Below are 24,950 nucleotides of genomic sequence, written 5' to 3' on the forward strand. Positions count from 1 at the left end.
TGGCATGGTCATAGTTCACTATAACTCAAACTCTTGAGCTCAAGAAGACTAGGCCTTCCAAAGTGCTAGAATTATAGGTGTCAGCCATTATACCTGGCCTATTTTGTGCATATAGAATATCTTTCAACATAGATTTTTTAATTCTTTCTTCATGGATAGATTTGGGCTGTGAACTTTTGGCAGAAATACCATCAAAATGATTTCTCTCTCTCTTTTTTAAGACACAGTCTCAAACTGTCAGCCTTGGTAGAGTGCTGTGGCATCACAGCTCACAGCAACCTCAAACTCCTGGGCTTAAGTGATTCTCTTGCTTTAGCCTCCCAAGTAACTAGGACTACAGGCACCCACCACAATATCTGGCTATTTTTTTGTTGTCGTAGTTGTCATTGTTGTTTTAGCTGGCCCAGGCCGCATTTGAACTCTCCAGCTTCAGTGTATGTGGCTGGCACCCTACCCACTGAGCTACAAGCACTGCCAAAATGATGTTTCATCAGTAAATTGTATCAGGAACTCTTAGCGATACCAGCTTATACTAATCTTATTGCTCTTGTTTAAGTATCTGTACTGTGAAGTTACCATTTATCCTTTTATCATCATTATTATTATTATCATTATTATTATTATTATTTGGAGAGACAAGTTTCATTCTGCTGCCAGGGCTAAAGTACAGTGGCATCAGCATAGCACAACCTCAAACTTGGGTGGCGCCTGTGGCTCAGTGGGTAGGGCACTGGCCCCATAGACCGAGGGTGGTGGATTCTGCCTCAGCCAAACTGCAACAAAAAATAGCCAGGCGTTGTGGCGGGCACCTATGGTCCCAGGTACTCAGGAGGCTGAGGCAAGAGAATCGCCTAAGCCTAGGAGTTGGAGGTTGCTGTGAGCTGTGTGACATCAGGGCACTCTACTGAGGGCGATAAATGAGACTCTATCTCTAAAAAAAAGAAATAAAAAAAATAAAATGAAATAACCTCAAACTTATGGGCTCAAGGGATCCTCCACCCTCAGCCTGCCAAGCAACTAGAACTACAGGCACATGCTAACCACACTGAGCTAATTTTTCTATTTTTTGTGGTGACAGGGTCTCACTGTGTTGCTCAGCTGTTCTAGAACTCCTGGACTACAGCAATTTTCCTCCTCCAGCCTCCCAAAGTGCTAGGATTACAGGTATGAGCCACTGTGCCTGGTCCATTTATCTCTATTAATTGGTAAGTGTTTTATGGGGGGGATAATTTAAGACTGCTCACCATCAAAAGTTTCACTCAGTGGTTTTAGCACCTACTGATTACTGCCCGAGAATCTATTGTTATTATCATTGTTGCAAAATGGTGACTTCCTAGCTCTGTCACTCCTTCTCCTCTTTTTACATATCTGTATCTCTTTAGTATCACTATGACTTGTGAATTATTTTTTCTTTTTCTTTTTTTTTTTTTGCAGTTTTTTTGGCTGGGGCTGGGTTTGAACTCGCCACTTCCGACATATGGGGCTGGCGCCCTACTCCTTTGAGTCACAGGTACCGCCCATGAATTATTTTTTCAATCAATGGGTTATAATTTTTGTTTCCTAATTCACTAATGGGAGCCTTTTAAAGCTGGCCCTTGAGTCCTTTTAATATGTTCTCATCATTTTTAAGCACTTGTTTACTTTCTGGCATAAAAAGATCTTTCAGGCTTTTCTTTACTTTCTCAGCCCCAGCAACAGAATTAACCATTTCTCTTTTCCCATTAAAATTTTTTTTGGGTATTTCTATTTGCTATATTTTAGTATAATATTTGAGTAGCTGCATAATATTATACATATATGGTATAAATGTACCATAACCTATTTATATGTCCTTATTGGTTGTTTCTAATCTTTCAGTATTATAAACAATTCTGCAATGAATAAATGTCTACATAGTTCATTTCGTGTATATTTTTGGGATGATTACCTAGAAGTAAAATTTTTGCATTGAAGACTTTGGGAACTTGTAATTTTGATAAATATTGCAAATTTTCCTTCCTACAAGTTGTACCAATTTATACATATTTCCACGGGTATCACATAACAGCTATCAAGCTTATAAATTTAAGCCAAAATGTTGCTTTTTCCCTAGTAAAGTTACAGGATTTTAAATTTGTAGTTATATTAGTTTACCAGAATAGGAAATTGTGATGTTATGATTTACATATTGGTTTTCATCCACTGTTCCTATGGAGTTTCATAACTCTCATAGTCCTTATCATAATGTTGGGGTGCTTTGGGCCTCAGGAGATAGAATTCCCTTCTCTCTGACTGGCTCCTGTCCTCCTCTCACCTGCCTAAGGTAGGACTCCAATCTGATTGTGGGTCAAAAGACCCTCATTCCAGAGTAGGTTCTGCCCCATATCCTGGAGGAAGGAACACTGCACGAAGAGGCCAGGAAGAATCTCAACAGACAGAGCTCGCTGGGTTTTTAGATCATGTGCCTTTTGTCCAATCACATTCCTACATGGTTGTCAATCATGCTTATGTAGTGAACTCTCCATAAAAACCCAACAGGACTGGGTTCTGGGAGCTTCCTGAGAGCTGAACACTGGAGGTTTCTGCAGTGGGTGGGCCCAGGGAGGGCATGGAAGTTCAGTGCCCTTTCCCTGATTCCTTGCCCTAAACATCTCTTCATCGTATCCTTTGTAATATCCTTTATAATAAATCCATAAATGTACATGTTTCCCTGAGTTCTGTGAGCTGGTCCAGCAAATTAATCAGATCCAAAGAAAAAGGGGGCCATGGCAACCCCAATTTGAAACAGGCTGGTCAGAAGCTCCCAAGGCTTGGATTTGTGACTGGTATCTGGGGGGAGAGGCAACCTGGGGACTGAAATTCTTTTTTTTTTTTTTGGTTTTTGGCCTGGGCTAGGTTTGAACCCACCATCTCTGGCATATGGGACCGGCGCCCTACTCCTTGAGCCACAGGTGCCGCCCGGGACTGAAATTCTGCTGTGGGATTTGACACTATCTTCAGGGAGATAGTGCTGGATTTGAATTAGAGGACACCCAGCTGGTGTCCACTGCTTGGTATATAGGGCAAAACCCCACATTTGGTCCCAGAAGTATTCTATGTTGATTGTTGTGGAGTTAGAGAAAAGCCCCGGTCTGAGGAGTTTTTAGAACGGAAGTTTGAGAACATTTCCTTAACTCAATAATCAGAAAGATAGTGTGTGGTCGGGCGAGGTGGCTCACACCTGTAATCCTAGCACTCTGGGAGCCCAAGGCAGGTGGGTCGCTTAAGCTTCAGGAGTCAGAGACCAGCCTAAATAAGAGCGAACCACCATCTCTAAAAATAGCCAGGCATTGTAGTGGGTGCCTGTAATTTCAGCTACTATTTGGTAGGCTGAGTCAAGAGGATAGCTTGAGCCCAAGAGTTTGAGATTGCTGTGAGCTATGATGCCAAGGCACTCTACTAAGGGTAACAAAGTGAGACTCTGTCTTAAAAAAAAAAAAAAAAAAAAAGAGTATTTAATTCTGCTCACGAGTATCCCTGGTAATAAATTCAAACTGGCTTCATTTTCTTTTGTCTTATTTTTTCCTTAGGAGTTCTAGGCTGGCCTCAAACCAGGAGTCGCCCTCGTTAGAGTGCTGTAGCATCACAGCTCACAGACTCCAGAGTAGTTGGGACTATAGGCACACATTATCGAACCCAACTTCAAATGGGATGTATTTTCTAAAATTTGTGATTATGTGCTTTGTTCAGAAGGCCTGAAGCATAACAATGAGTTGCTTTCCCTTTTGGAGATTCAAGGTCATCAGTGGAATAATATTGAAAAATATTCAATTATATTTGTTAATTCATAAGTGTCTAAAAGATTTTTGTTATCTTGTCCTGGAATATGTTTTCTATATAGGCAAAGTATTTCCGCCATACATAGGTAGAATTTTACAGAAATAGATACTTATATTCCAATTACAAATAAATTTAATAGTTAAGTTACCCTACAAATATTATAGAAAATTTGTGTAGGAATCTCAAACTTTGGAGCTGATAAGAATAATTCAGGGTGCATATAAAAAATGTAGATTAGTGGGCTTATCCTAGAAGTTCTGGTTGAGTAGGTCTGGTAGGTGTGGTCCAGGTATTTGCAAGAAATTTCCCTCATATTTTGATGGATTATAAAGTGTGTCTCCCATAACTTGTGTTCTGATAAATTACAAAATGTATCAAAAAAAGAAAGAAAGAAAGAAATTTCCCTTACAACAAAGAAGTTTCCCTTAGGATTCTGATAGGATAATCCTGACTACACTTTTAAAAATATGATATTAAACTATTGTTGATTTCTTGTAGTTCCATATTTTTATTTTTATTTCTTATTGATTGATTGATTGAGAGAGAGAGTGTGTCTCAGTGTCATAGCTCATGCAGCAATGTCTTGGGCTCAAGCAGTCCTCCTAAATGGTAGAAACTCTGTGCTTAGATCATTGGAAAGAGTGAAACCATTTGTTCAGATAAGGCCTTCTGTCTGTTAAAGGATTAAAGCTCCACTTGGTTGATACAATTTGATAACACTGTGAAATAAGTGTGAATGTAAAGGTAGCAAATTTCATGCTAGCCATAGGCATATTAGCTGTGTATATTTATGGCATATGCACTAGGGATGGGAGGAAATAATCCTAAGGATTTTTTTTTTCATTCATTACTTGTTGAAAAGTCCATCAGTGGATCTTTCAACAGTTCAGAGTTAGGCCGGGCACAGTGGCTCATGCCTGTAATCCTAACATTCTGGGAGGCTAAGGCTGGTGGATTGCTTGAGCTCACGAGTTTGAGACCAGCCTGAGCAAAAGGGAGACTCCATCTCTACTAAAAATAGAAAAACTAGCCGGGAATTGTGGCAGGCACCTGTAGTCTGAGCTACTCGGGAGGATGAGGCAAGAGGATCATTTGAGCCCAGGAGTTTGAGGCTGCTCTAAGCTAGGATGCCACGGCACGCTACCCAGGGCAGTAGAGTGAGACTCTTGCTCTGGCTCAGGCTGGTCTGGAAGCTGTGAGTTCAGGCAATCCACCTGCCTCGGCCTCCCAAGGGCTGGGATTACAGATGTGAGCCACTGCGCCCAGCCTACTTTTTCTATTTTTGTAGCAGTAGGGTCTTACTCTTGTTCAGGGTGGTCTCAAACCCCTGAACTTACGGCTTCTTCTCACCTCAGTCTCCCAGTGTCATAATTACAAGTGTGAGCCACCATGTTCTGCCAGAAAGGTTTTCTACTATGTTTTCTTCTATTAGTATTTTTTGTTTGTTTGTTTGTTTTTGTTTTTGTTCTTGTAGAGACAGAGTCTTGCTTTATGGCCCTCGGTAGAGTGCCGTGGCATCACACAGCTGACAGCAACCTCCTACTCCTGGGCTTAAGCGATTCTCTTGCCTCAGCCTCCCGAGCAGCTGGGAATACAGGCGCCCGCCACAACGCCCAGCTATTTTTTTTTTTCTTCTTCTATTAGTTTTATAGTTTCAGGTGGTCTTACATTTTAGGTACCTAATATTTGTACATATTCATAGGTAGATATGACATTTTGATATGGACATTCAAGGCATGTTAATCAAATCAAGGTAATTGGGGTATCCACCCCCTAATTTTTTTTTTTATTAGAGACAGAGTCTCACTTTGCCACACTTGGTAGAGTGCTGTGGCATCACAGCTCACAGCAACCTCCAGCTCTTGGGTTTAGATGATTCTCTTGCCTCCCAAGTAGCTGGGCCTATAGGTGCCTGCCACCATGTCCAGCTATTTTTTTGTTGCAGTTTGGCCAGAGCCGGGTTTGAACCTGCCACCCTAGGTATATGGGCCAGCACTCCACTCACTGAGCCACAGGCACCGCCCATCCCCCTAATGCATTTATTATTTCTTTTTTTTCTTTTTCTTTCTTTTTTTTGGGGACAGAGTCTCACTATGTCACCCTTGGTAGAGTGCGGTGGCATCACAGCTCACAGCAACCTCCAACTCTTGGGCTTAACTGATTCTTTTGCCTCAGCCTCCCAAGAAGCTGGGACTACAGGCACCAGCCACAATACCCAGCTATTTTTGTTGTTGCAGTTGTCATTGTTGTTTAGCTGGCCCGGGCTGGGTTTGAACCTGCCAGCCTCGGTGTATGTGGCTGACGCCATAACCACTTTGCTACGTGTGCTGAGACCATTTATCATTTCTTTAGACGCATTCTAGTTCCACTATTTTAGTTACTTTTTGTTGTTGTTGTTGTTGTCGTTGCAGTTGTTTAGCTGGCCAGGCTGAATTCGAACCCACCACCCTGGGTGTATGTGGCTGGCGCCGTAACCACTGTGCTACAGGTGCCGAGCCTATTTTAGTTATTATTATTGACTACAGTCACTTTGTTGCACTGTCAAATATTAAATTTGTAACTGATAAGAATTAAACTAGTTTGGTGGTGCCTGTGGCTCAAAGGAGTAGGGCGCTAGCCCCATATTCCGGAGGTGGTGGGTTCAAAACCAGCCCCGGCCAAAAACCACAAAAAAAAAAAAAAATTTATCCAAACTAATCACAGCATTTACTGTACATTTTACTATGTATATAATTTTTACCTCAATCAAGAAGGATACAAACTTCCAGTTAAGAGAAAAAAATTTCTGGAGATAACCACAGTAATAGTTAAAAATAATACATTCTATATTTGAAATTTGCTAGAGGAGTAAATCTAAGTGTTCTTACAAAAAATGATGTAAGGTGTTAGGTGATGGCTATGTTAAATATCTTGAACACAGGAATCATCAAAACACCAAGTTGTACGCCTGAAATGTATGCAATGTTTTATTTGTCAGTCATAACCTCCATAAATAAAAGCTTATTGTATGCCAAAAAAAAAAAAAGAATTAAACTGGTTTATATATTTTAGAAAAAGTTAAGAATTTTTCAATTAGGCGGTGCCTGTGGCTCAGTCGGTAAGGCGCCGGCCCCATATACCGAGGGTGGCGGGTTCAAACCCGGCCCCGGCCGAACTGCAACCAAAAAATAGCTGGGCGTTGTGGCGGGCGCCTGTAGTCCCAGCTACTCGGGAGGCTGAGGCAAGAGAATCGCTTCAGCCCAGGAGTTGGAGGTTGCTGTGAGCTGTGTGAGGCCACAGCACTCTACCGAGGGCGATAAAATGAGACTCTGTCTCTACAAAAAAAAAAAAAAAAAGAATTTTTCAATTAGGCCAAGCATGATGGCTCAAACCTGTAATCCCAGCACTATGAGAGGATGAGGCAGGTAGATTGCTTGAGCTCAGGACTCAAGACCAGCCTGAGCAGGAGTGAGACCCCCATCTCTAAGAAAATAGCTGTCATTGTGGTGGGCACCTATAGTCCCAGCTACTGGAGAGGCTGAGACAAGAGAATCGCTTAAACTCAGGAGTTTGAGGTTCTGTGAGCTATGACACCATGGCACTCTACCAGGTGAGAAAGTGAGACTCTGTCTCATAAAAAAAAAAAAAAAAAGAATTTTTAAATTAATATAATTTATTCTTGAATTTATTTACTGACTAATGCCTATTACGTACCAAGATTTTTGCTAGGCACTGGATAATAATAATTACCACATATTGAAATTTGATGTAGATATATGTATTATTCTTTCGATTTTATTGATGAAGATGTGGCAAAGATAAGCATTTTTCTGGAAGATCCCAAGTCACAGAGTGGCAGAGCCAGTATTTGAACACACATCTACCTGATCCAAAGCTGAGCTTATTGCATTTACTATAGTAATTGATTATAGATGGATACTTTATTTTACTAAATGAATTACTACATGAACAAGGTAAATAGTGAGCTCCTATAGGACTCTTTCCATGAAGTTTTTCTTGCAAGGTTCAAGAGTGTATCTATCATGAAAGCTCTATTGCCACAGTCCCTTGTGGAAGATAGAGTTCTTTTTTGAGACAGAGTAAAGCTGTCCCCCTGGCTAGAGTGCTGTAGCATGATAGCTCACAGCAACTTCCAACTCTTGGGCTCAAGCGATCCTCTTGCATCAACTTTTCTATTTTTAGTAGAGACGGGGGTCCCACTTTTGCTCAAGCTAGTCTCAAACTCATGAACTCAAACTGTCCACCCTCCTGGGCCACACAGAGTGCTAGGATTGCAGGCGTGAGCCACCACACCCGGCTGAGGGTAGTTCATTGACTATTGATGAATAACAGTGGTTTAAGCAGATTTGGAGTTACATGTGACTGGATTAAAGTTCTCTATTTTACTCTTTAAGTCTTAAACATTGCTTATTTATAAATCCAGGAAAATTCCTCATTTTAGAACTACTGTGAGGAATAAATGTAGGGTATCTAGCACTCAATAAAAAGCAGTTTTTAAAAAAGCAATAATACAATATTAATATGTTTAGGTGTAGTTAGGCTATAAATTGGAATCCTAGATAGATATTAGGGAGTAGATATAAGAATTATTGGGTAGCAAGAATCATTAGGACCACTGGGGACAAATCTGAGAAAGATCATTGATAGATATAAGATTTTAGGGTTGATATTTGCTAAGTAATGCATGGTTAAAAACAGGAATGGAGAAGTTAAGAAAGGAATACTGGATTGAGGATTCAGAACTTTCTTTTTTTTTTTTTTTTTTGGTTGCAGTTCAGCCGGGGCCGGGTTTGAACCCGCCACCCTCGGTATATGGGGCCGGCACCTTACCGACTGAGCCACAGGCACCACCCAGGATTCAGAACTTTTTATCCTGAAAGGAAAAATGTTCTGAGGAGAGAAAAGATACAAGATTTGGAAAGCCAAAGATAAAAATTGTCTCTTAGTTGAATGAATGAATAAATAAATTAATACAGGAACAAATTAATTCAGATTATATTTATTGAGTGACAGGTATATGAATTTATTGCTCAGTGGAAGCGGATCCATAGTGTTGCTCCAAAATTTCTATGAAAGAGAAGTTTAGGGACCAATCAAGTTGGAACACTGTGTGGAGAGGGATCTGGGTATGGAAGGGGATAGGTTTTGACTCTATAATCTTTTAGAATTTTAGATGAGATTGAAGGAGGGGTACTGACTGAGATTACGGATGCAATTAATTCCCCTCAGGCTAACCTTCAACTCTTCCATTGCAGATTTCTATAACCAGACAATAATGAATTCGTAAAACACTCATTTTAACAGATCTATAGTATGAAGGCAAAAGCATTTAATTCTCTAAGGGAGGAAGGGTGTCGAGGAGTAGTAGATGAGGAAAGGATTTCAGAAAAAGGTATGATTTTAGTTGATTCAATTATCACTTTTGAAAAGGCGAATTAAGGCACAAGGACTCTTCGAAGACATAGAAAAATTAAGAGATTCTGGCAGGCTACTGGGCTGGGTGCGGTGGCTCACGTCAGAAATCCTAGCACTCTGGGAAGCTAAAGCCCTTGGATTTCTTGAACTCACAAGTTCAAGACCAGCCTGAGCAAGAGCAAGACACTGTCTCTAAAAAATAGCTGGGCGTTGTGGCAGGTGCCTGTAGTCCCAGCTACTCAGGTGGCTGAGACAAAAGGATCGCTTGAGTCCAGGAGTTTGAGGTTGCTGTGAGCTATGACGCCAAGGCACTCTACCCAGGGTGACAAAGTGAGACTGTCTCAAAGAAAAAAAAAAAAGAAGTGGAGTTAATGCTGGAGATGATGGAAACATAATAGGCTTGCTAAGAGTTTTCAAATTCATCTTGCAATTGATAAAAATTGCTGGAGGATTTTAGGCACAGAAGTGAGAATAATAAGATATTATATAACATTTTTGTAAGCTTAAAGAACCTTGTCTGTGAAAGAAGTACAAGCAATGTGATCACCCCAGATAATTTTCTATAAATGAGAAATTAGGGGGAAAAATAAATAAGGAAAAATCCTTCTCCTTATGGAATTTATTATATTCTAATGGGGAGAGGCAAACAATAAAACACATATATAATATCAGGTAGTGTAAGTGCTAGAAAGAACAATTTTAAAGCAGGGTAAGGAACATAAGGCTGATGAATGCACTGGCCTCAAGACATGCTCACTGTTCTTTCTAATCTCATAGTCATCTTACAATGTAATATAGTTGCAAGATCCTCTCAATTTCCAACACAACAGTGCCATTATACTGAAATCTAAATGTTGCAAATGTGCCCATGTTTCTTCCATTGTCTAATAACCTGTCTTTATTTATTTTTTGCTTTTTTTGAGACAAGAGTCTTAAGCTGTTGCCCTGGGTAGAGTGTCTCATTTTTTTTAGTTTAATAGAGACCCGAGTCTTGCTTTTGCTCAGGCTGGTCTGGAACTTGTGAGCTCAAGCTATCCACCAGTCTAGGCATCACAGAGTGCTAGGATTGCAGGCATGAACAATGTGCCCTGCCTAATAACCTGTCTTTAAATATCTATGTTAATTTCCCAAAGCCCAGAAAATGAGGAGCAAATTTCCCTCTCAAGTTTAAAGACTATTGGAACATTTGAAAACCATGTCAGTGATTACTTCCACAGGGTTTTTCTTCATATTTACCTAGACACAACTCTTTATCATTTTTACTCCTTTAATTTCCATAGTGTAGCTCACAAGACCTTGTACGCCTTCCTCTCTCTCTTCATTCATGTTTTTGTTCAAGAAACGTGCTGTAGGCTCGGCGCCTGTGGCTCAAGCAGCTAAGGCGCCAGCCACATACACCTGAGCTGTGGGTTCGAATCCAGCCGGAGCCCGCCAAACAACAGTGACGGCTGCAACTAAAAAATAGCCGGGCGTTGTGGCAGGCACCTGTAGTCACAGCTACTTGGGAGGTGGAGGCAGGAGAATCACTTGAGTCCAGGAGTTGGAGGTTGCTGTGAGTTGTGATGCCATAGCACTCTACCCAGGGTGACAACTTGAGACTCTGTCTCAAAAAAAAAAAAAAGAAAAGAAAAGAAAAGAAAGATGGATGCTGTATAGTACATACTGAGTGCCTGGTCAGGCAGACTTTTGGCTAAGTGCAGATGACACAGAAAAGAGCAAAAAGCAGCCCCCTTTCTTTTCTTTCTTTTTTTGGTAGAGTCTCACTTTGTCGCCCTCGGTAGAGTGCCATGGCGTCACACAGCTCACAGTATTCCAACTAACTCCTGGGCTTAGACGATTCTCTTGCCTCAGCCTCCCAAGTAGCCAGGACTACAGGCGTCAGCCACAACGCCCGGATATTTTTTTGTTGGAGTTTGGCTGGGGCCAGGTTCAGCCACAGGCGCCAAGCAGCCCCTTTTCTAGAGCCGATAGTTGTACAGTTTGTGGGTCGGGGCTCTAATCTGGGGCCAGGAACTCTTTTGGACACCTGTGAATGTTCCACCTCTGTGGGGTTTTAGGGGTTTGACATTGATAAAATCCTAAGAGCTTCTGAGAGCGCTCATATGCATATGAAAAGGGAAGCAGCATATCAATAATAGTGAGAAATGACTACCACAGGGGTTCACGGTGGGTTATTTCTGCACGTAAAACTCCCAAGCCAAATCTACCCTTCAACATCCTCTACCTCCGGGGGCCTAATAGAAGAATGCAGGTGCTGAGAGCTGCCTAAATGCACTGAATCAGAATGTTTAAGAGCGGGCCCTGAAATCTGCCGCTTAATATCAGTTACTTCCCAAGCCTTTGTTCTGTACTGAAAACTCAAGAACCAGGGCCCTCCCTGACCGTTTCTCATTTCACGTACACGTGATGACGTAGGTACTCTGAGCTCTATATTGGGGGGGTGGAGGCCTAGGAAGGTTTAGTCGTGAGGTCACGCAGAACCAGGGTTAGAATCCGTGCCTGCCTGAGATACCGCTCTTAACTTCAACCTAAGAGTACGTTTCGTCCTTCTGCTAGATGATTTGATGCTGTACTTCAACAAGCACTGTATTAAGTCTGGTGAATATGAATAATTCACTCACACTGCGAATTTCTTACCTCTCTCTCTCTCTTTTTTTTTTTTTTTTTTTGAGACAGAGTCTCAAGCTGTCGCCCTGCGTAGAGTGCTGTAGCATCATAGTTCACAGCAACCTCCAACTCCTGGGCTCAAGAGATCTTTTTGCCTCAGTTCTTTTATTTTTAGTAGAGACGGGGGTCTCGCTTTTTCCTCAGGCTGGTCTGAACCCGTGAGCTCAAACTCTCACCTGCCTCGGCCTCCCAGAGTGCTGGGATTACAGGCGTGAGCCACCGCGCCGGCCCCACACGGCGAATTTCGAGATCCTAGCGTTAGGCAAAGCAACGTCACCTGAGGGTGGCCCAAGGGGCGGGGCGGTGCATCTGGCCAGGTAAGGGCAGCCATCGATGACTCCGGTGCGCGGCTGCCTGTTGGATTGGCTCGAGCCTCTCCCGCCATGCCTGCCGCTCTCCCGCGCGCTCGTGGGCCCGCCCCTGTCGCCATCTTGGTCTGGGAGGGAGCGGGCTGCACGCGTGAGTAAACAGCCGGAGCCGGGGAAGTCGAGCTCCGGCCGCGTCCGGGGGCGGAGGGGCAGCGGTGGAGCGGGCCCAGTTCTGGTCTTTGTACGTGAGGGTAAATTTCAGGGACACGGTAGGCTGCGGGGACTCCTCGGTGTGGCTCAGCCTCCGCCCCCTCGCGGCGAGACGCCTGGCTCCCTGGGCTTCTCCCGCCCCCCGCCGGTCTCCTCCCTCTGTTGAAAGCGGCCCGGGAAAGTGGTGGCGGGAGCGGCTCAGGCCCCGGCGAGCGTGGGCCCGGCGTGTGGTGCCACTCGGAAGAGGAGGTTGGGCTCCGGGTGTGGACGCAGCGTGGGGGAGAGGCCGCGGCGGCCGGGCTCCCGCTGCGCGCTGCGGGGCTCTTTCTGTCGGTCACTGGGTTTTCTCCTCTTCCGGTCCCGGCCTCAGGGTGGCCGACATGACGGCCAGGGGTCAGAGCCCCCTCGCGCCGCTGTTGGAGACTTTGGAAGACGCTTCCGCCTCCCATGGAGAGCAGACTGATGCTTACCTGACTCTGACCAGGTGAGGCCCGCTGAGGGGGCTCCGTCGGGAGAAAGAAGATGGTTGGATGGGAGGAGTGAATCTAGAAGTGAGGACGCTGGAGTCGCCGAGCTGGGGAGATGGTGGCTAAGTAGCGTTACCAGGTGCTGTTGCAGCGCTTACGGTATCTGCAAGGAGGGACCCTGCTGCGCAAGTGTCTTGCGAGCGAGGGGTTTTTAAAAGTTTTGATTGGAAGTGTTGGTAGGGGTGGTTTTCAGTATAAACTCGTGAAGCATCGGGGAAAATGTAGCCACTCAGAATTGAGGTTTTAATAGAACCTGGTTTTCACTTTAATTCCAAAATGCTTTAGAATATTTCTGCAGAAATTTATTAAACCTTTATGCAGTTTTTCGTAAGGCTTTAGTAAATTTGTAACTAGGGATAAAAGTTCTCTGTTCTGTTTTTAGAGTCAGACTGTCAAACTTGCGCACTGAATGCAAAAAGTTAATTTTTTTTTTGTGGCAAGAGATAGAAAGTAATCTTCAAAAAAATAATGCAGATATTTTAAGGAGTAAGTAAAGTACTTTTTTGCTTCTGCCACTTGCATAAATTGTGTTCTTTTTGCTTTTTAAGTCGTATGACTGGAGAAGAAGGAAAAGAAGTAATTATAGAAATTGAGAAAAAACTTCCTCGACTGTATAAAGTCTTGAAGGTATGTATGTGTTTATTAAGTAGTTTTTCACTTTTGGTGGCTTTAAAATGTTTTACCAGCGGACCAAAAATTTGAACCTAAAATAAAATAATGGCAGTGCTACTGACTGATTATAATACTGTCTGTTGATTACCTAAAACTTCTAAGGTACTGTCTTCTCAAGTAGCCTGTAGTCTCAGCTGGGAGGCTGAGGCAGGAGAATGGCTTACATGCTTTCTCTTACTTAATTCTCTATACCTCAATGAGATTATTGTTCAGTTACCATTTTGCAGATTAAGAAATTGATCTAATTTGCCTAAAGTCGCCCCAGGCCACTTGAATCCACAGCCCATGTTTTTTAAAGCAATAATTAGAGATCATTTAATTGTTTTGGGAGTGTACTTTTCTAACTAAATGCTTCTAAAATTATAATTGTCTTTAGTTTTTAAAAATATTCACTCTGTTAGACACAGCCATTGTTATGTTACCTTTTTTTTGCTTGTTTTTTTTTTTCTTTTTTTTTTTTTTATTGTTGGGGATTCATTGAGTTTTTTGCTTGTTTTTAAGAGAGATGGTATAGTTAAACTAATGACCTATGTTTTTATCCTTACTTTGATCGCTCACTCCATAACAACTTGATTACTCGGGCTTTGCTACTTGCCTTTCATACCTAACTTTTCAATTTTCTTGATTTTAGAATGAGAAGATTGAAATCTCCAAGGTCCCTTTGAGTTTTTTTACGTCCAATTTTTTGTGCTTTTAAAACAAGTATTGTACATTTTAGCATGATTTCTGGCCAAAACATTTGAGATACTGCTTACTCTAAGTATCGTCATAATTGTTAACAGTTTATGTTCATTTGAGCACACACTTTATTTTGTGGTGGTTACTTAATGGCATTATTAAATAATATCAATGACATTGTTTATTATCCCATTTTCTTAATTATATTTCAGCAATATGATGTGATGAAGATATGCATCTTCATATGTATACCATTTGTAGTATCAGGAAATCTAGTGCATGGATTTTGAGTCAGGTTGTATGAACTGTTTGTACATAGAGTTTGTAACTAAAGTTGCTGATGATTATTTGAATGTACATGGGAGATTGATAATAGAATAAACGAGACGTTTTCCATGCAAATAAGCAATAAAAAGATACTTGGCATTCAGAATAGGAAGCACACTAGGTAAAATGAAATATGGTTCTATGTTGCTGTTTGGAATTCAGGTAGGATTATATCTAGGAACACTTTTTTTTTTGAGACAGAGCTTCAAGCTGTCACCCTGGGTAGAGTGCTGTGGTGTCACAGCTCACAGCAACCTTGAACTCCTGGGCTTAAGCGATTCTCTTGCCTCAGCCTCCCAAACAGCTGGGACTACCGGTGCCTGCCACAACACCCGGCTATTTTTTGGTTGTAGTCATTGTTGCTTGACAGGCCCGGGCTGGATTCGAACCCGCCAGCTCTTGTGTATGTGCCTGGCGCCTTGGCTGCTTGAGCTACAGGCGTCGAGCCGGGACACATACATTTTTGAAGATAAAACGGCTGGGTGAAGTGGCTCAAGCCTGTAATCCTTGCAGTCTAGGAGGCTGAGACAGGAGGGTAACTTGAGCTTAGGGCCTGAGCAAGAGTGAGACATTATCTCTGCTAAAAATAGAAAACCTAGCTGGGCTTTGTGGTGGATGCCTATAGTCCAGCTACTCTGGAGGCTGAGATAAAAAGATCACTTGAGCCCAAGAGTTTGAGGTTGCTGTGAGCTATGATGATGCCATGGCACAGAATGAGGTTTTGACTCCAAAAAAAAAAGAAAAAGGCAGGAAGATAAAATGTATCATCTTTTCTTTTTTTTTTTTCTTTTTGAGACAGAGTCTCAATATGTCCCTCTTGTTAGAGTATCGTGGAGTCACAGTAGTACCCTGGAGTCACAGTTCACAGCAACCTTGAACACTTGGGCTTATTAAGCAATTCTTTTGCCTCAGCCTCCCAAGTACTGGGACTACAGGCGCTGCCTGGCATTTGTTTGGTTGCAGTTGTCATTGTTGTTTGGCAGGCCAGGGCTGGATCGAACCCGCAAGCTCCAGTGTATATGGCTGGCACCCTAGTCACTGAGCTACGGGTTCCAAGCCCGAGGCCACATTACCTTTTCTTTCTTTCTTCTTTTGAGACAGAGTTTCAGTTTGTTGTCCTGGGCTTAACTGCCTTACCTCAGTCTAGCTCACAGTAATATCAAACTCCTGGGGTTCAAGCAATCCTGCCTCAGCTTCTCAAGTAGCTGGTACTACAGGTACCCCACACAACACCCAGTTAGTATATTTTTAGTGGAGACAGGATCTCTCTTGCTTAGGCTGGTCTCAAGCTCCTGAGCTCAAGGGGTCCTCCCCCCACAGCTTCTTAGAGTGCTGGGATACAGGCATGAGCCACTGCTCCTGGCCAAAACATAACACTTTTGAGGAATACTTTCAAACAGATACCTTTCACAGATGTGTGCTATTATCCAGGAGATATAACAATAGCTCTCAAGAGTCACCATCCTTAACTGGTTGCTATTTAACTACTAGCATTTGCTGTTCTCCTTGTTTAAGAATAACAATTAGAGATTCTTGGATATTTGACTCAAAGAGATATGGGGGATTTTGAAGATAAATAACTTTGGAGTATAAAATGATATGAGGAAAGAGGGCACAGAGTTACAAGTAAATATCACAGGATATGTTGAGACTCCATTTGACAGGTTTGGGCTTTTATATGCATAGTATGGGTTGGACCTTGGATTCTAGATTGACATGGATTATGATTTCCTTATATCTAAAGTAGGCCATAGCTCAGTGGGTAGGACGCTGACCACGTACACCGAGGCTGGCAGGTTTGAATCCGGCCCGGGCTAGCTAAACAATGACAACTGCAACAAAAACAAAAAAATAGCCTGGCTTTGTGGTGGGGGCACCTGTAGTCCTCGCTACTTGGGAGGCTGAGGCAGGAGAATCCCTTAAGCTCAAGAGTTTCAGGTCGCTGTGAGCCGTGATGGATGCCTTGGCACTCTACCCAGGGCAACAGCTTGAGACTGTCTCAAAAAAAAAGTTTTTTACTTTCATATTGATATGATGTTTAAAGCTAGCAAATACTAGATACTTAGTAAATGTTACATTCCAGCCTCTTCCCTCTCCCAGTCTTAGAGGAAGAGGGGCCCTCACACTGCACTCTAAAGCTAGGATGTCATCTTATGCATATGAGTCTTTTGCTTACTCTTTAATAGGGCATTTTTCCTTTGTAGTATCTTTAGCATCTTTCATCTTCTTTTTCTTTGCTTTCACAAGTGTAAAGGTGTCTTTTATCTTCATGGAGTTGACCTCTATCTAGTTCCTTCTTCTTTTGGGGGGCCAAGCTGTATTCATGGCTTCTGATCTTACATTCCTTTTGGCTTATTCTCAGAAAGATTTTTGATCAGATTAAAATGTGATGAATATGCTAGTTTTACTTTCTAAAAATTGATTTACAATTGCACGTGTTTGTAATAAATGTAATTTTGTTTTTGTAGACTCACATTTCTTTTTTTCTTTTTTTTTTTGTAGACTCACATTTCTAATCAAAATTCGGAGCTGAGTAGTGCTGCCCTACAAGCCTTGGGGTTTTGCTTGTATAATCCCAAAATTACTTCAGAATTATCAGGTAGATAAATTTATTATGACTTAATATTTTTAGGTTGTATATATAAAGTCTTAAGCTTGAAGTATAAATAGTTTGATACTGGTAAAAATATTATCATCTCTGGATTAGTCTTATAACTAATAGTTTGGAATTTGCTTCAGAAAAAGAAATGCTTAGAATATTATGATCAAATAGACATAACTATAACTTTGACACTATAAAATTTGTTTTAAAAAATATATTTTAAAATTGCAGTGATAGTGGAAACTTTTATTCTAACATATGTAGTAAGGAACATGCTGAATTGAAAAGTTCTTTAATGCTGGGTGTGGAGGGAGGATTGCTTGAGATTAGGAGTTCAAGACCAGCTTGAGCAAGAATGAGACTCTGACAGTCCAAAAAAAAACAAGAAAGAAAAAGAAAAAAGATGATAATATTTTTACCAGTATCAAATTTGTAACTAAAAGTGGTAATGAAAGCATGGTACCTGATGCTTTTGAAGTTTCAAGTCGTCTCAGCTCTTGCTCTGTAGTTAGTAGTTGGCTCTTGTAAAGGAAACCTAGGAAATGATCTTTAGAGAGGAGAAATTAGAAATAGATAATAATGATGTGAAAGTTGTTACCATCTTTTTTCTGAGAGAAAAGATACATATATATGGATATATATATATATATATATATGGATATACATATATGGAAGTGTTAGCTACCTAAAAAACAGGTATAGTTTATTTTGGAGCAGAGATGCAGAATTTATAGCATCTTGCCAAAAATCATCTCCTGTGTTCAAACCTACCAATGATACCTATAGTTATTTGAGTTGCACAAATACTTGTTATTTTGAGTCTACTATTTATTTTCTTTCTTTCTTTTTTTTTTTAAAGAGACAGTCTCATTTTGTCGCCCTTGGTAGAGTGCCGTGGCCTCACAGCTCACAGCGACCTCCAACTCCGGGGCTTAGGCAATTCTTTTGCCCTCTACAACGCCAGCTATTTTTTTGTTGTTGCAGTTTGACTGGGGCTGAGTTTGAACCCACCACCCTTGGTATATGGGGCTGGTGCCCTACTCACTGAGCCACAGGCGCCACTCTACTTTCTCTGAATATACCTTCCCTCTAATCTGAATTTAATGCTTTGGGGAAGTTTTGATATCAGCAGTGGTTCTTTGATCCTTTTCTTTGGATATGCATTTGTTTTATAATTGAAGAGTATGTTATGTTTTATTTATTTATTTATTTTTTTGAGACAGAGCTGTTGCCCTGGGTAGAGTGCTGTGGCAACACAGCTCACAGCAACCTCCAACTCCTGGGTTCAGGCAAGTCTCCTGCCTCCACCTCCCAAGTAACTGGGATTACAGGTGCCTGCCAGAATGCCTGGCTATTTTTTTTTTGGTTGCAGCCATTCACTGTTTGGCAAATTGGAACCCGCCATCTCAGGTGTATGTGGCTGGCGCCTTAGCCACTTGAGCCACAGGCTCTGAGCCATATTTCGGGTTTGGTTTTTTTTTTTTGTGGTTTTGGGCCGGGGCTGGGTTTGAACCCACCACCTCCGGCATATGGGACTGGCGCCCTACTCCTTGAGCCACAGGTGCCACCCTAAAGACATTTTTTTTTTTTTTTTTGGGCCGGGGCTGGGTTTGAACCCACCACCTTTGGCATATGGGGCCGGCGCCCCATATTTCGGGTTTTTAAGGAGTATAAACTGTTCTGCACAATTAAAATTAAACCTGCTTGTTTTTCAGAGGCAAATATTAAAGAACTGCTTTCAAAATTGAATGATATTGTTAAGAGTCCAGATAAAAATGTACGTACGAGGGCACTTTGGGTGATTTCTAAGCAGACATTTCCTACTGAAGTTGTTGGCAAAATGGTGAGTGTAGTTTTGTATATATCCTTTTAACTATATACCAATAAAAACACTTCGAGTTTACTTAATTTGTATTTATTTTGTCTGTCTTTTAGGTACCCAGTATTATTGATTCATTAGAACTATTATTTAATAAAGGAGAAATGCATTCTGCTGTTGTTGATTTTGAAGCACTAAATGTTATCATAAGGTATGCATTTGGATGTTGTACAAATTGGAATTTAGAATTTAGTTCAAGGAGTGGATGTTTTGGATTTAAATTTGAGGTGTTAAAAGAAGGAACTATCTTTTATACTACAAGACTTAAGAAAAAACAATAGCAGGAAGATAGAAGTAGGTATGTATAAGTTGCTAGTATGGTTTTAAAAATAAACATGATTATGTTCCTACTGATAACATACTTCTTGTTTAAAAAATAATCTTTGTTGGGCAGCGCCTGTGGCTCAGTGTGTAGGGCGCCAGCCCCATATGCCGAGGGTGGTGGGTTCAAACCCAGCCCCGGCCAAACTGCAACAACAAAAAAATAGCCGGGCGTTGTGGCGGGCGCCTGTAGTCCCAGCTGCTCGGGAGGCTGAGGCAAGAGAATCCCATAAGCCCAAGAGCTGGAGGTTGCTGTGAGCCGTATGATGCCACGGCACTCTACTGAGGGCAGTAAAGTGAAACTGTCTCTAAAAAAAAAATCTTTGTACAGCTTTTGTAAGGGTTTAAAAAAATACGAATTCATAAATGGGCTATTGGGGGAGGGATGTTCCTTTGGGAAGGCAGTTTTAGTGCCTAGCAAGGAAAAGAAAATTGTCTTCTATTCATCTGTTCTTTTTTTTTTTGTAGAGATAGAGTCTCACTTTGTTGCCCTCAGTAGAGTGCTGTGGCGTCACAGTTCACAGCAACCTCCAGCTCTTGGGTTTAGGGGATTCTATTGCCTCAGCCTCCCGAGTACCTGGGTCTACAGGGTCCCACCACAATGCCCGGCTATTTTTTGTTACAGTTTGGCCAGGGCTGGGTTCAAACCCGCCACCCTTGGTATATGGGGCTGGCACCCTACTCATGAGCCACAGGTGCCTCCCTCTCATCTCTGTTCTTAAGGAAATATACTACCACCACAAACTGACATTATTTTTGTCTTGTTTTTCTTTTTCTTTTCTTTTCTTTTTTTTTTGAGACAGCACCTCAAGCTGTCACCCTGGATAGAGTACTGTAGCATCACTGCTCATAGCAACCTCCAGCTCCTGGGCTCATGCGATTCTCCTGCGTCCGCTCCCAAATAGCTGGGACTACAGGCGCCTGCCACAATGCCCAGCTATTTTTTGGTTGCAGCTGTCGTTGTTTGGCAGGCCCGGGCTGGATTCGAACCCGCCAGCTCAGTTGTATATGGCTGGTGCCTTAGCTGCTTGAGCCACAGGCATCGAGCCTTTGTTTTGTTTTTCATTCCTTAAAGGTTTTTTTTAGTTATTGAGCTATTTGCTTTACGTGGTGTTCTGATACTCTGGTTAATGTTGACCTTGTATAATGTTTCTTTTCAGTAAGAATATTGAATTTAATAGTATAATTAGTACATTGGCCCCTTGTATCTCTAGGTTCCACATCCCAGGACTCAACAACTGCAGATAAAAAAATTCTCAAATATTGAATATTAGGCTTTTTTCCTCTGTCATTCCCTAAACAATATAGTAGAATACTAAGTAGCATTTACATTGTACTAGGTATTAGAAATAATCTGGACATGATTTGAAGTATATGGAAGGGATATGTATAGGTTTTATGTAGATACAGTCAGGCATCACTTAGTGATGGGGATATATTCTGAGAAATGTGTCATTAATTGATTTTATTATTGTGGAAATACATAGTGCCCCTACACAAACTTAGGTATTGTATTAAATAAAACTGTATTGTATTTTATTTATTTATGTATGTATTTATTTTATTTTATTGTATTGTATTGTATTAAATACTAATAAAACTTAGTATTATTGCTCTTAGGCTATGAACCTGTGCAGCAAATTGCTGTACTGAATAGGCAATTATGACACAATTGTGTTTGTGTATAAATGTGCAAACAGAGAAAGGGTACACTAAATAACAGTATAAGAGATTTAAAAATGGTATACCTATATAGGGCACTTTTTTTTTTTTTTTTTTGGAGGCAGAATTTCATTCTGTTACCTGGGCAGAGTATTGTAGCCCTCATCATAGCTCACAGTAACCTGAAACTCTTAGGCTCAAGAGATCCCCTTGCTTCAGCCTCCCTAGTAGCAAAGACTACAGTTGCCTGCTGCAGCACTCTGCTAGTTTTTCTATTTTAGTAAAGGTGGAGTCTCACTCTTGCTCAGTCAGGTGATCTATTCACCTTGGCCTCTGAGACAGCAAGGATTATAGGTGTGAGCCACTGCGCTCAGCTGGGCACCTTCATGAGTATAGAGCTCACAGGACCGGAAGTTGATCTTAGTGAATGAGTAGTGAGTGAATGTGACCTACTATAAACCTTACTTATATAAACACTGTACAATCAGACTACACCAACTCACTAAATATGTAAAAACTTGATTTTTGTAATTTATTTTTATTTATTTATTTTTTGAGGCAGAGTCTCCAGCTGTCATCCTGTGTAGAGTGCTGTGTCATCACAGCTCACAGTAACCTCAAACTCTTGGGCTCAAGCCATTCTCTTGCCTCAGCCTCCCAAGTAGCTGGGACTGCAGGCACCCACCACAACACCTGGCTATTTTTTTGTTGTACTTGTTGTTTGTCAGTCTCAGGCTGGGGTCGAACCCACCAGTGGTGCCCTACCCACTGAGCTACAGGTGCTACCCTTGTAATTTAATTTTTTTTTTTTTTTTTTTAAGAGACGGTCTCACTTTATCGCCCTTGGTAGAGTGCTGTGGCATCACAGCTCACAGCAGCCTCCAGCTCCTGGGCTTAGGTGATTCTCTTGCCTCAGCCTACACAGTAGCTGGGACTATAGGCGCCCGCCACAACGCCCAGTTATTTTTTGTTGTAGTTTGGCTGGGGCAGGTTTGAACCCACCACCCTCCGTATAGGGGGCTGGCACTCTAGCCACTGAGCCACAGGCGCTGCCCTAATTTTTAATTTTTGAGACAGTCCGTCACCCTGGGCATAGTGCTATATATAACTGTCATCATAGCTCATAGCAACTTCAAACTACTGGGCTCAAGACATCCTTTTGCCTTAGCCTCCCAAGTACTGGGACTACAGGCGTCTGCTACAATGTCCAGCTAGTTTTTCTACTTTTAGTGGAGATCAGGTGGTGGTCTTGCTTAGGCTGGGCTGGTCTCAAACTCCTGAGCTCAAGCAGTCTACCAACCTCAGCCTCCCAAAGTGCTAGGATTCTAAAATTTTCTTTAATAATACATCAGTCTTAGCTTACTGTAACTTTATTACTTTAAAAACTTACAATTTTTAACTTTTTGACTCTCGTATTACAACATTTAGCTGAAAACACAAACACACTGTATACCTGCATAAAAGTATTTCCTTTTATTCTTATTTTGCAAACTTTATTTAATTTTTTTTTTAACTATTTAAACTTTTTTGTTAACGATCAAAGATATATATCTGTGTGGGCCTACACAGGGTAAGGATGATCAGTATCACCATCTTTCACCTCCACATAATGTCCTACTGGGAAGCTTCAGGGGCAGTAACAGGCTTGGAGCTTTCATCTTCTAAGTCTGTACCTTCTACCCGGTTTCCCTGAAAATAAGACATCCTCCAAAAATAAGACCTACTTGCAGGAAAGATAAGACATCACCTGAAAATAAGACCTAGCGCATCTTTGGGAGCACACTTTAAAATAAGACACTGTCTTATTTTCCGGGAAACAGGGTAGAATGCCTCCTGTTGTCATAGCTCAAGGACCTGCACAAGTAATTTTTATTTTATTTATTTATTTATTTTTTGAGACAGAGTCTCAGTTTATCGCCCTCAGAGTTCCTTGGCATTAGAGCTCACAGCAACCTCCAACTCTGGAGCTTAGGCGATTCTCTTGCTTTAGCCTCCCAAGTAGCTGGGACTATAGGCACATGCTACAACGCCCAGCTATTTTTTGATTCTTTTTTTTTTTTTTTTTTTTTTTTTATTTTTGGCCGGGGCTGAGTTTGAACCCACCACCTCCGGCATATGGGACCGGCACCCTACTCCTTGAGCCACAGGCACCGCCTCCAGCTGTTTTTTGTTTTGCAGTTTAGCCAGGGCCAGTTCAAACCCGCCTCTTTTAGTATATGGGGCTGGCACCCTACCCACTGAGCTATAGGCGCTGCCCAATGTGCTCTTATTTTTTTAATTTATAAAAACAATACAGAGATGTACAAATTAGCAAGTAAATATTAGATCCATTTCTCATGTGTGGATATATTTTAAGACAAATGGGCCATGCTATGCATACTTCATGTGTCACTTATTTTCCTGGTAGTGAGGTCAAGCTGTTTATTTGTTGATTTCTTCTCTATGATAGGCTAATTGAGCAAGCTCCAGTTCAGATGGGAGAAGAATCAGTAAGATGGGCAAAACTGGTCATACCATTAGTGGTTCATTCAGCCCAAAAGGTACATTTGCGGGGAGCAACTGCTCTAGAGATGGGAATGCCATTGTTGCTTCAGAAACAGCAAGAAATAGCATCTATTACAGAGCAGCTTATGACTACTGTAAGTATTACTCTAAGGATTTTCTGGGTACTTTATCAGAGGGTCTTGTGCTAAGCTTAAAATGCAGTCTGGGCTTGTATTGGTGTAATGATTTCTATGATCTAGAAGTTTAGCTTTGAATTAAAACAAAGAATTGCTTAATAACTTGATAATTTGTTACACGGGAAAAAATTGCTTAAGTTAATGTACTCACACTACTGCTACATAACCACAAAGAAGAGAGCTGTTTGTTCATTTTTACTGAAGTCTAGGCATTTTACCCCATTGCCAGTGAATGGGGACTAGAAAGAGACTGTAATTTTTTTTTTTTCCTTTTTATCAGCTCCCTCCCTTTGCTTAATCGGGATTATATTTCTGAAAAGGAGAGGACATTGATTGATTAAGTGCTGTCTGAGTTGTTACTGTATAAGCCCAGTAGGTAGAAATTTAACATGTACATCACCTTAACTTAGTCTGTACAATTTCCTACTTATTACTTGCCTCAGATTTTAGGTTTTCTGGGCTTTGTTCTTGAAACAGGTATTTATTGAGCACCTTTTAAATGCATTGCATTGTTCCAAGCCCTGTGAATATGGCAGTGAACACAAGGAACTTGTGGAGCTTATTCTCTAGTGGGATACAAAATAAAGTCTTATGATGCATTAGGGAAGCAGGTAGAACTGGATAGAGGGTACTACCAGAGAGGAATGGTGAAGTGGACAGGGAAGTAGAATATGAGTTTTTATGTTCTAATATCTACTCTAAAAAGCAGATGAGCTACAAGAATAGGACATGTGAATAGTGATTTGAAAGCAGTCCAGGTGGTAGCTGTATGGATAATGTGGGATAAGCTCATTCCATGCAAGAGAACTTTGAACAGGCCCTGCTCCTAGGTTTGTGTACCTGGTTGGTGTACACAGGAAACATTGCGGATGTTAGAGCAGTAGCCAAGTGAATGAGGGTGAGAGAGAAAGACGATGATGTCAGAGGAAGAGAGGACCCAATTACATGGGGCCTTGGGGTGGCCATTGTAAGGATTTGGTTATTGGTCTAGGCTATAATAGAAAGCTATATTTGAAGGTTTTGAGCCTAGGAGCGATATGTAATGACTTGGGTTTTAAAGGAAATACTGACTGTGTTGGTCTGTTATATTGAGAATAGACTGGGGTGGGGGCATGCTTGAGTAGAGCAGGGAGACCAGTGAGGAGATAACTGCAATAATCCAGGCAATGAGGGAGCCTTCCAGATTCTAAAATGGGGGGGGGG

General features: G+C 41.5%; 1 protein-coding gene across 6 annotated transcripts in view; it reads left to right on the top strand.

Annotated features, from left to right (window-relative positions):
- The first annotated feature begins 12,325 nt into the window (after positions 1–12,325).
- The window catches only part of RIF1 (replication timing regulatory factor 1), a 71,069-nt gene continuing 58,444 nt past the window's right edge, over positions 12,326–24,950 (top strand). For 4 of the 6 annotated variants that reach the window (XR_008381255.1, XM_053597614.1, XM_053597615.1 and 1 more), the window contains exons 1-6: positions 12,326–12,882; positions 13,474–13,552; positions 17,105–17,201; positions 18,920–19,047; positions 19,140–19,234; positions 23,516–23,705. Coding sequence is in view for 5 of the 6 variants with exons in the window: in XM_053597614.1 (XP_053453589.1) it covers positions 12,779–12,882; positions 13,474–13,552; positions 17,105–17,201; positions 18,920–19,047; positions 19,140–19,234; positions 23,516–23,705 (693 nt within the window). In the remaining variant the exon portion in view is untranslated. The remainder of the gene's footprint in view (positions 12,883–13,473; positions 13,553–17,104; positions 17,202–18,919; positions 19,048–19,139; positions 19,235–23,515; positions 23,706–24,950) is intronic. The other 2 variants (XM_053597611.1, XM_053597612.1) reach the window with 2 other exon arrangements.

Source organism: Nycticebus coucang, chromosome 7, assembly GCF_027406575.1.
Source record: "Nycticebus coucang isolate mNycCou1 chromosome 7, mNycCou1.pri, whole genome shotgun sequence".
NCBI classification, from domain to species: domain Eukaryota; kingdom Metazoa; phylum Chordata; class Mammalia; order Primates; family Lorisidae; genus Nycticebus; species Nycticebus coucang.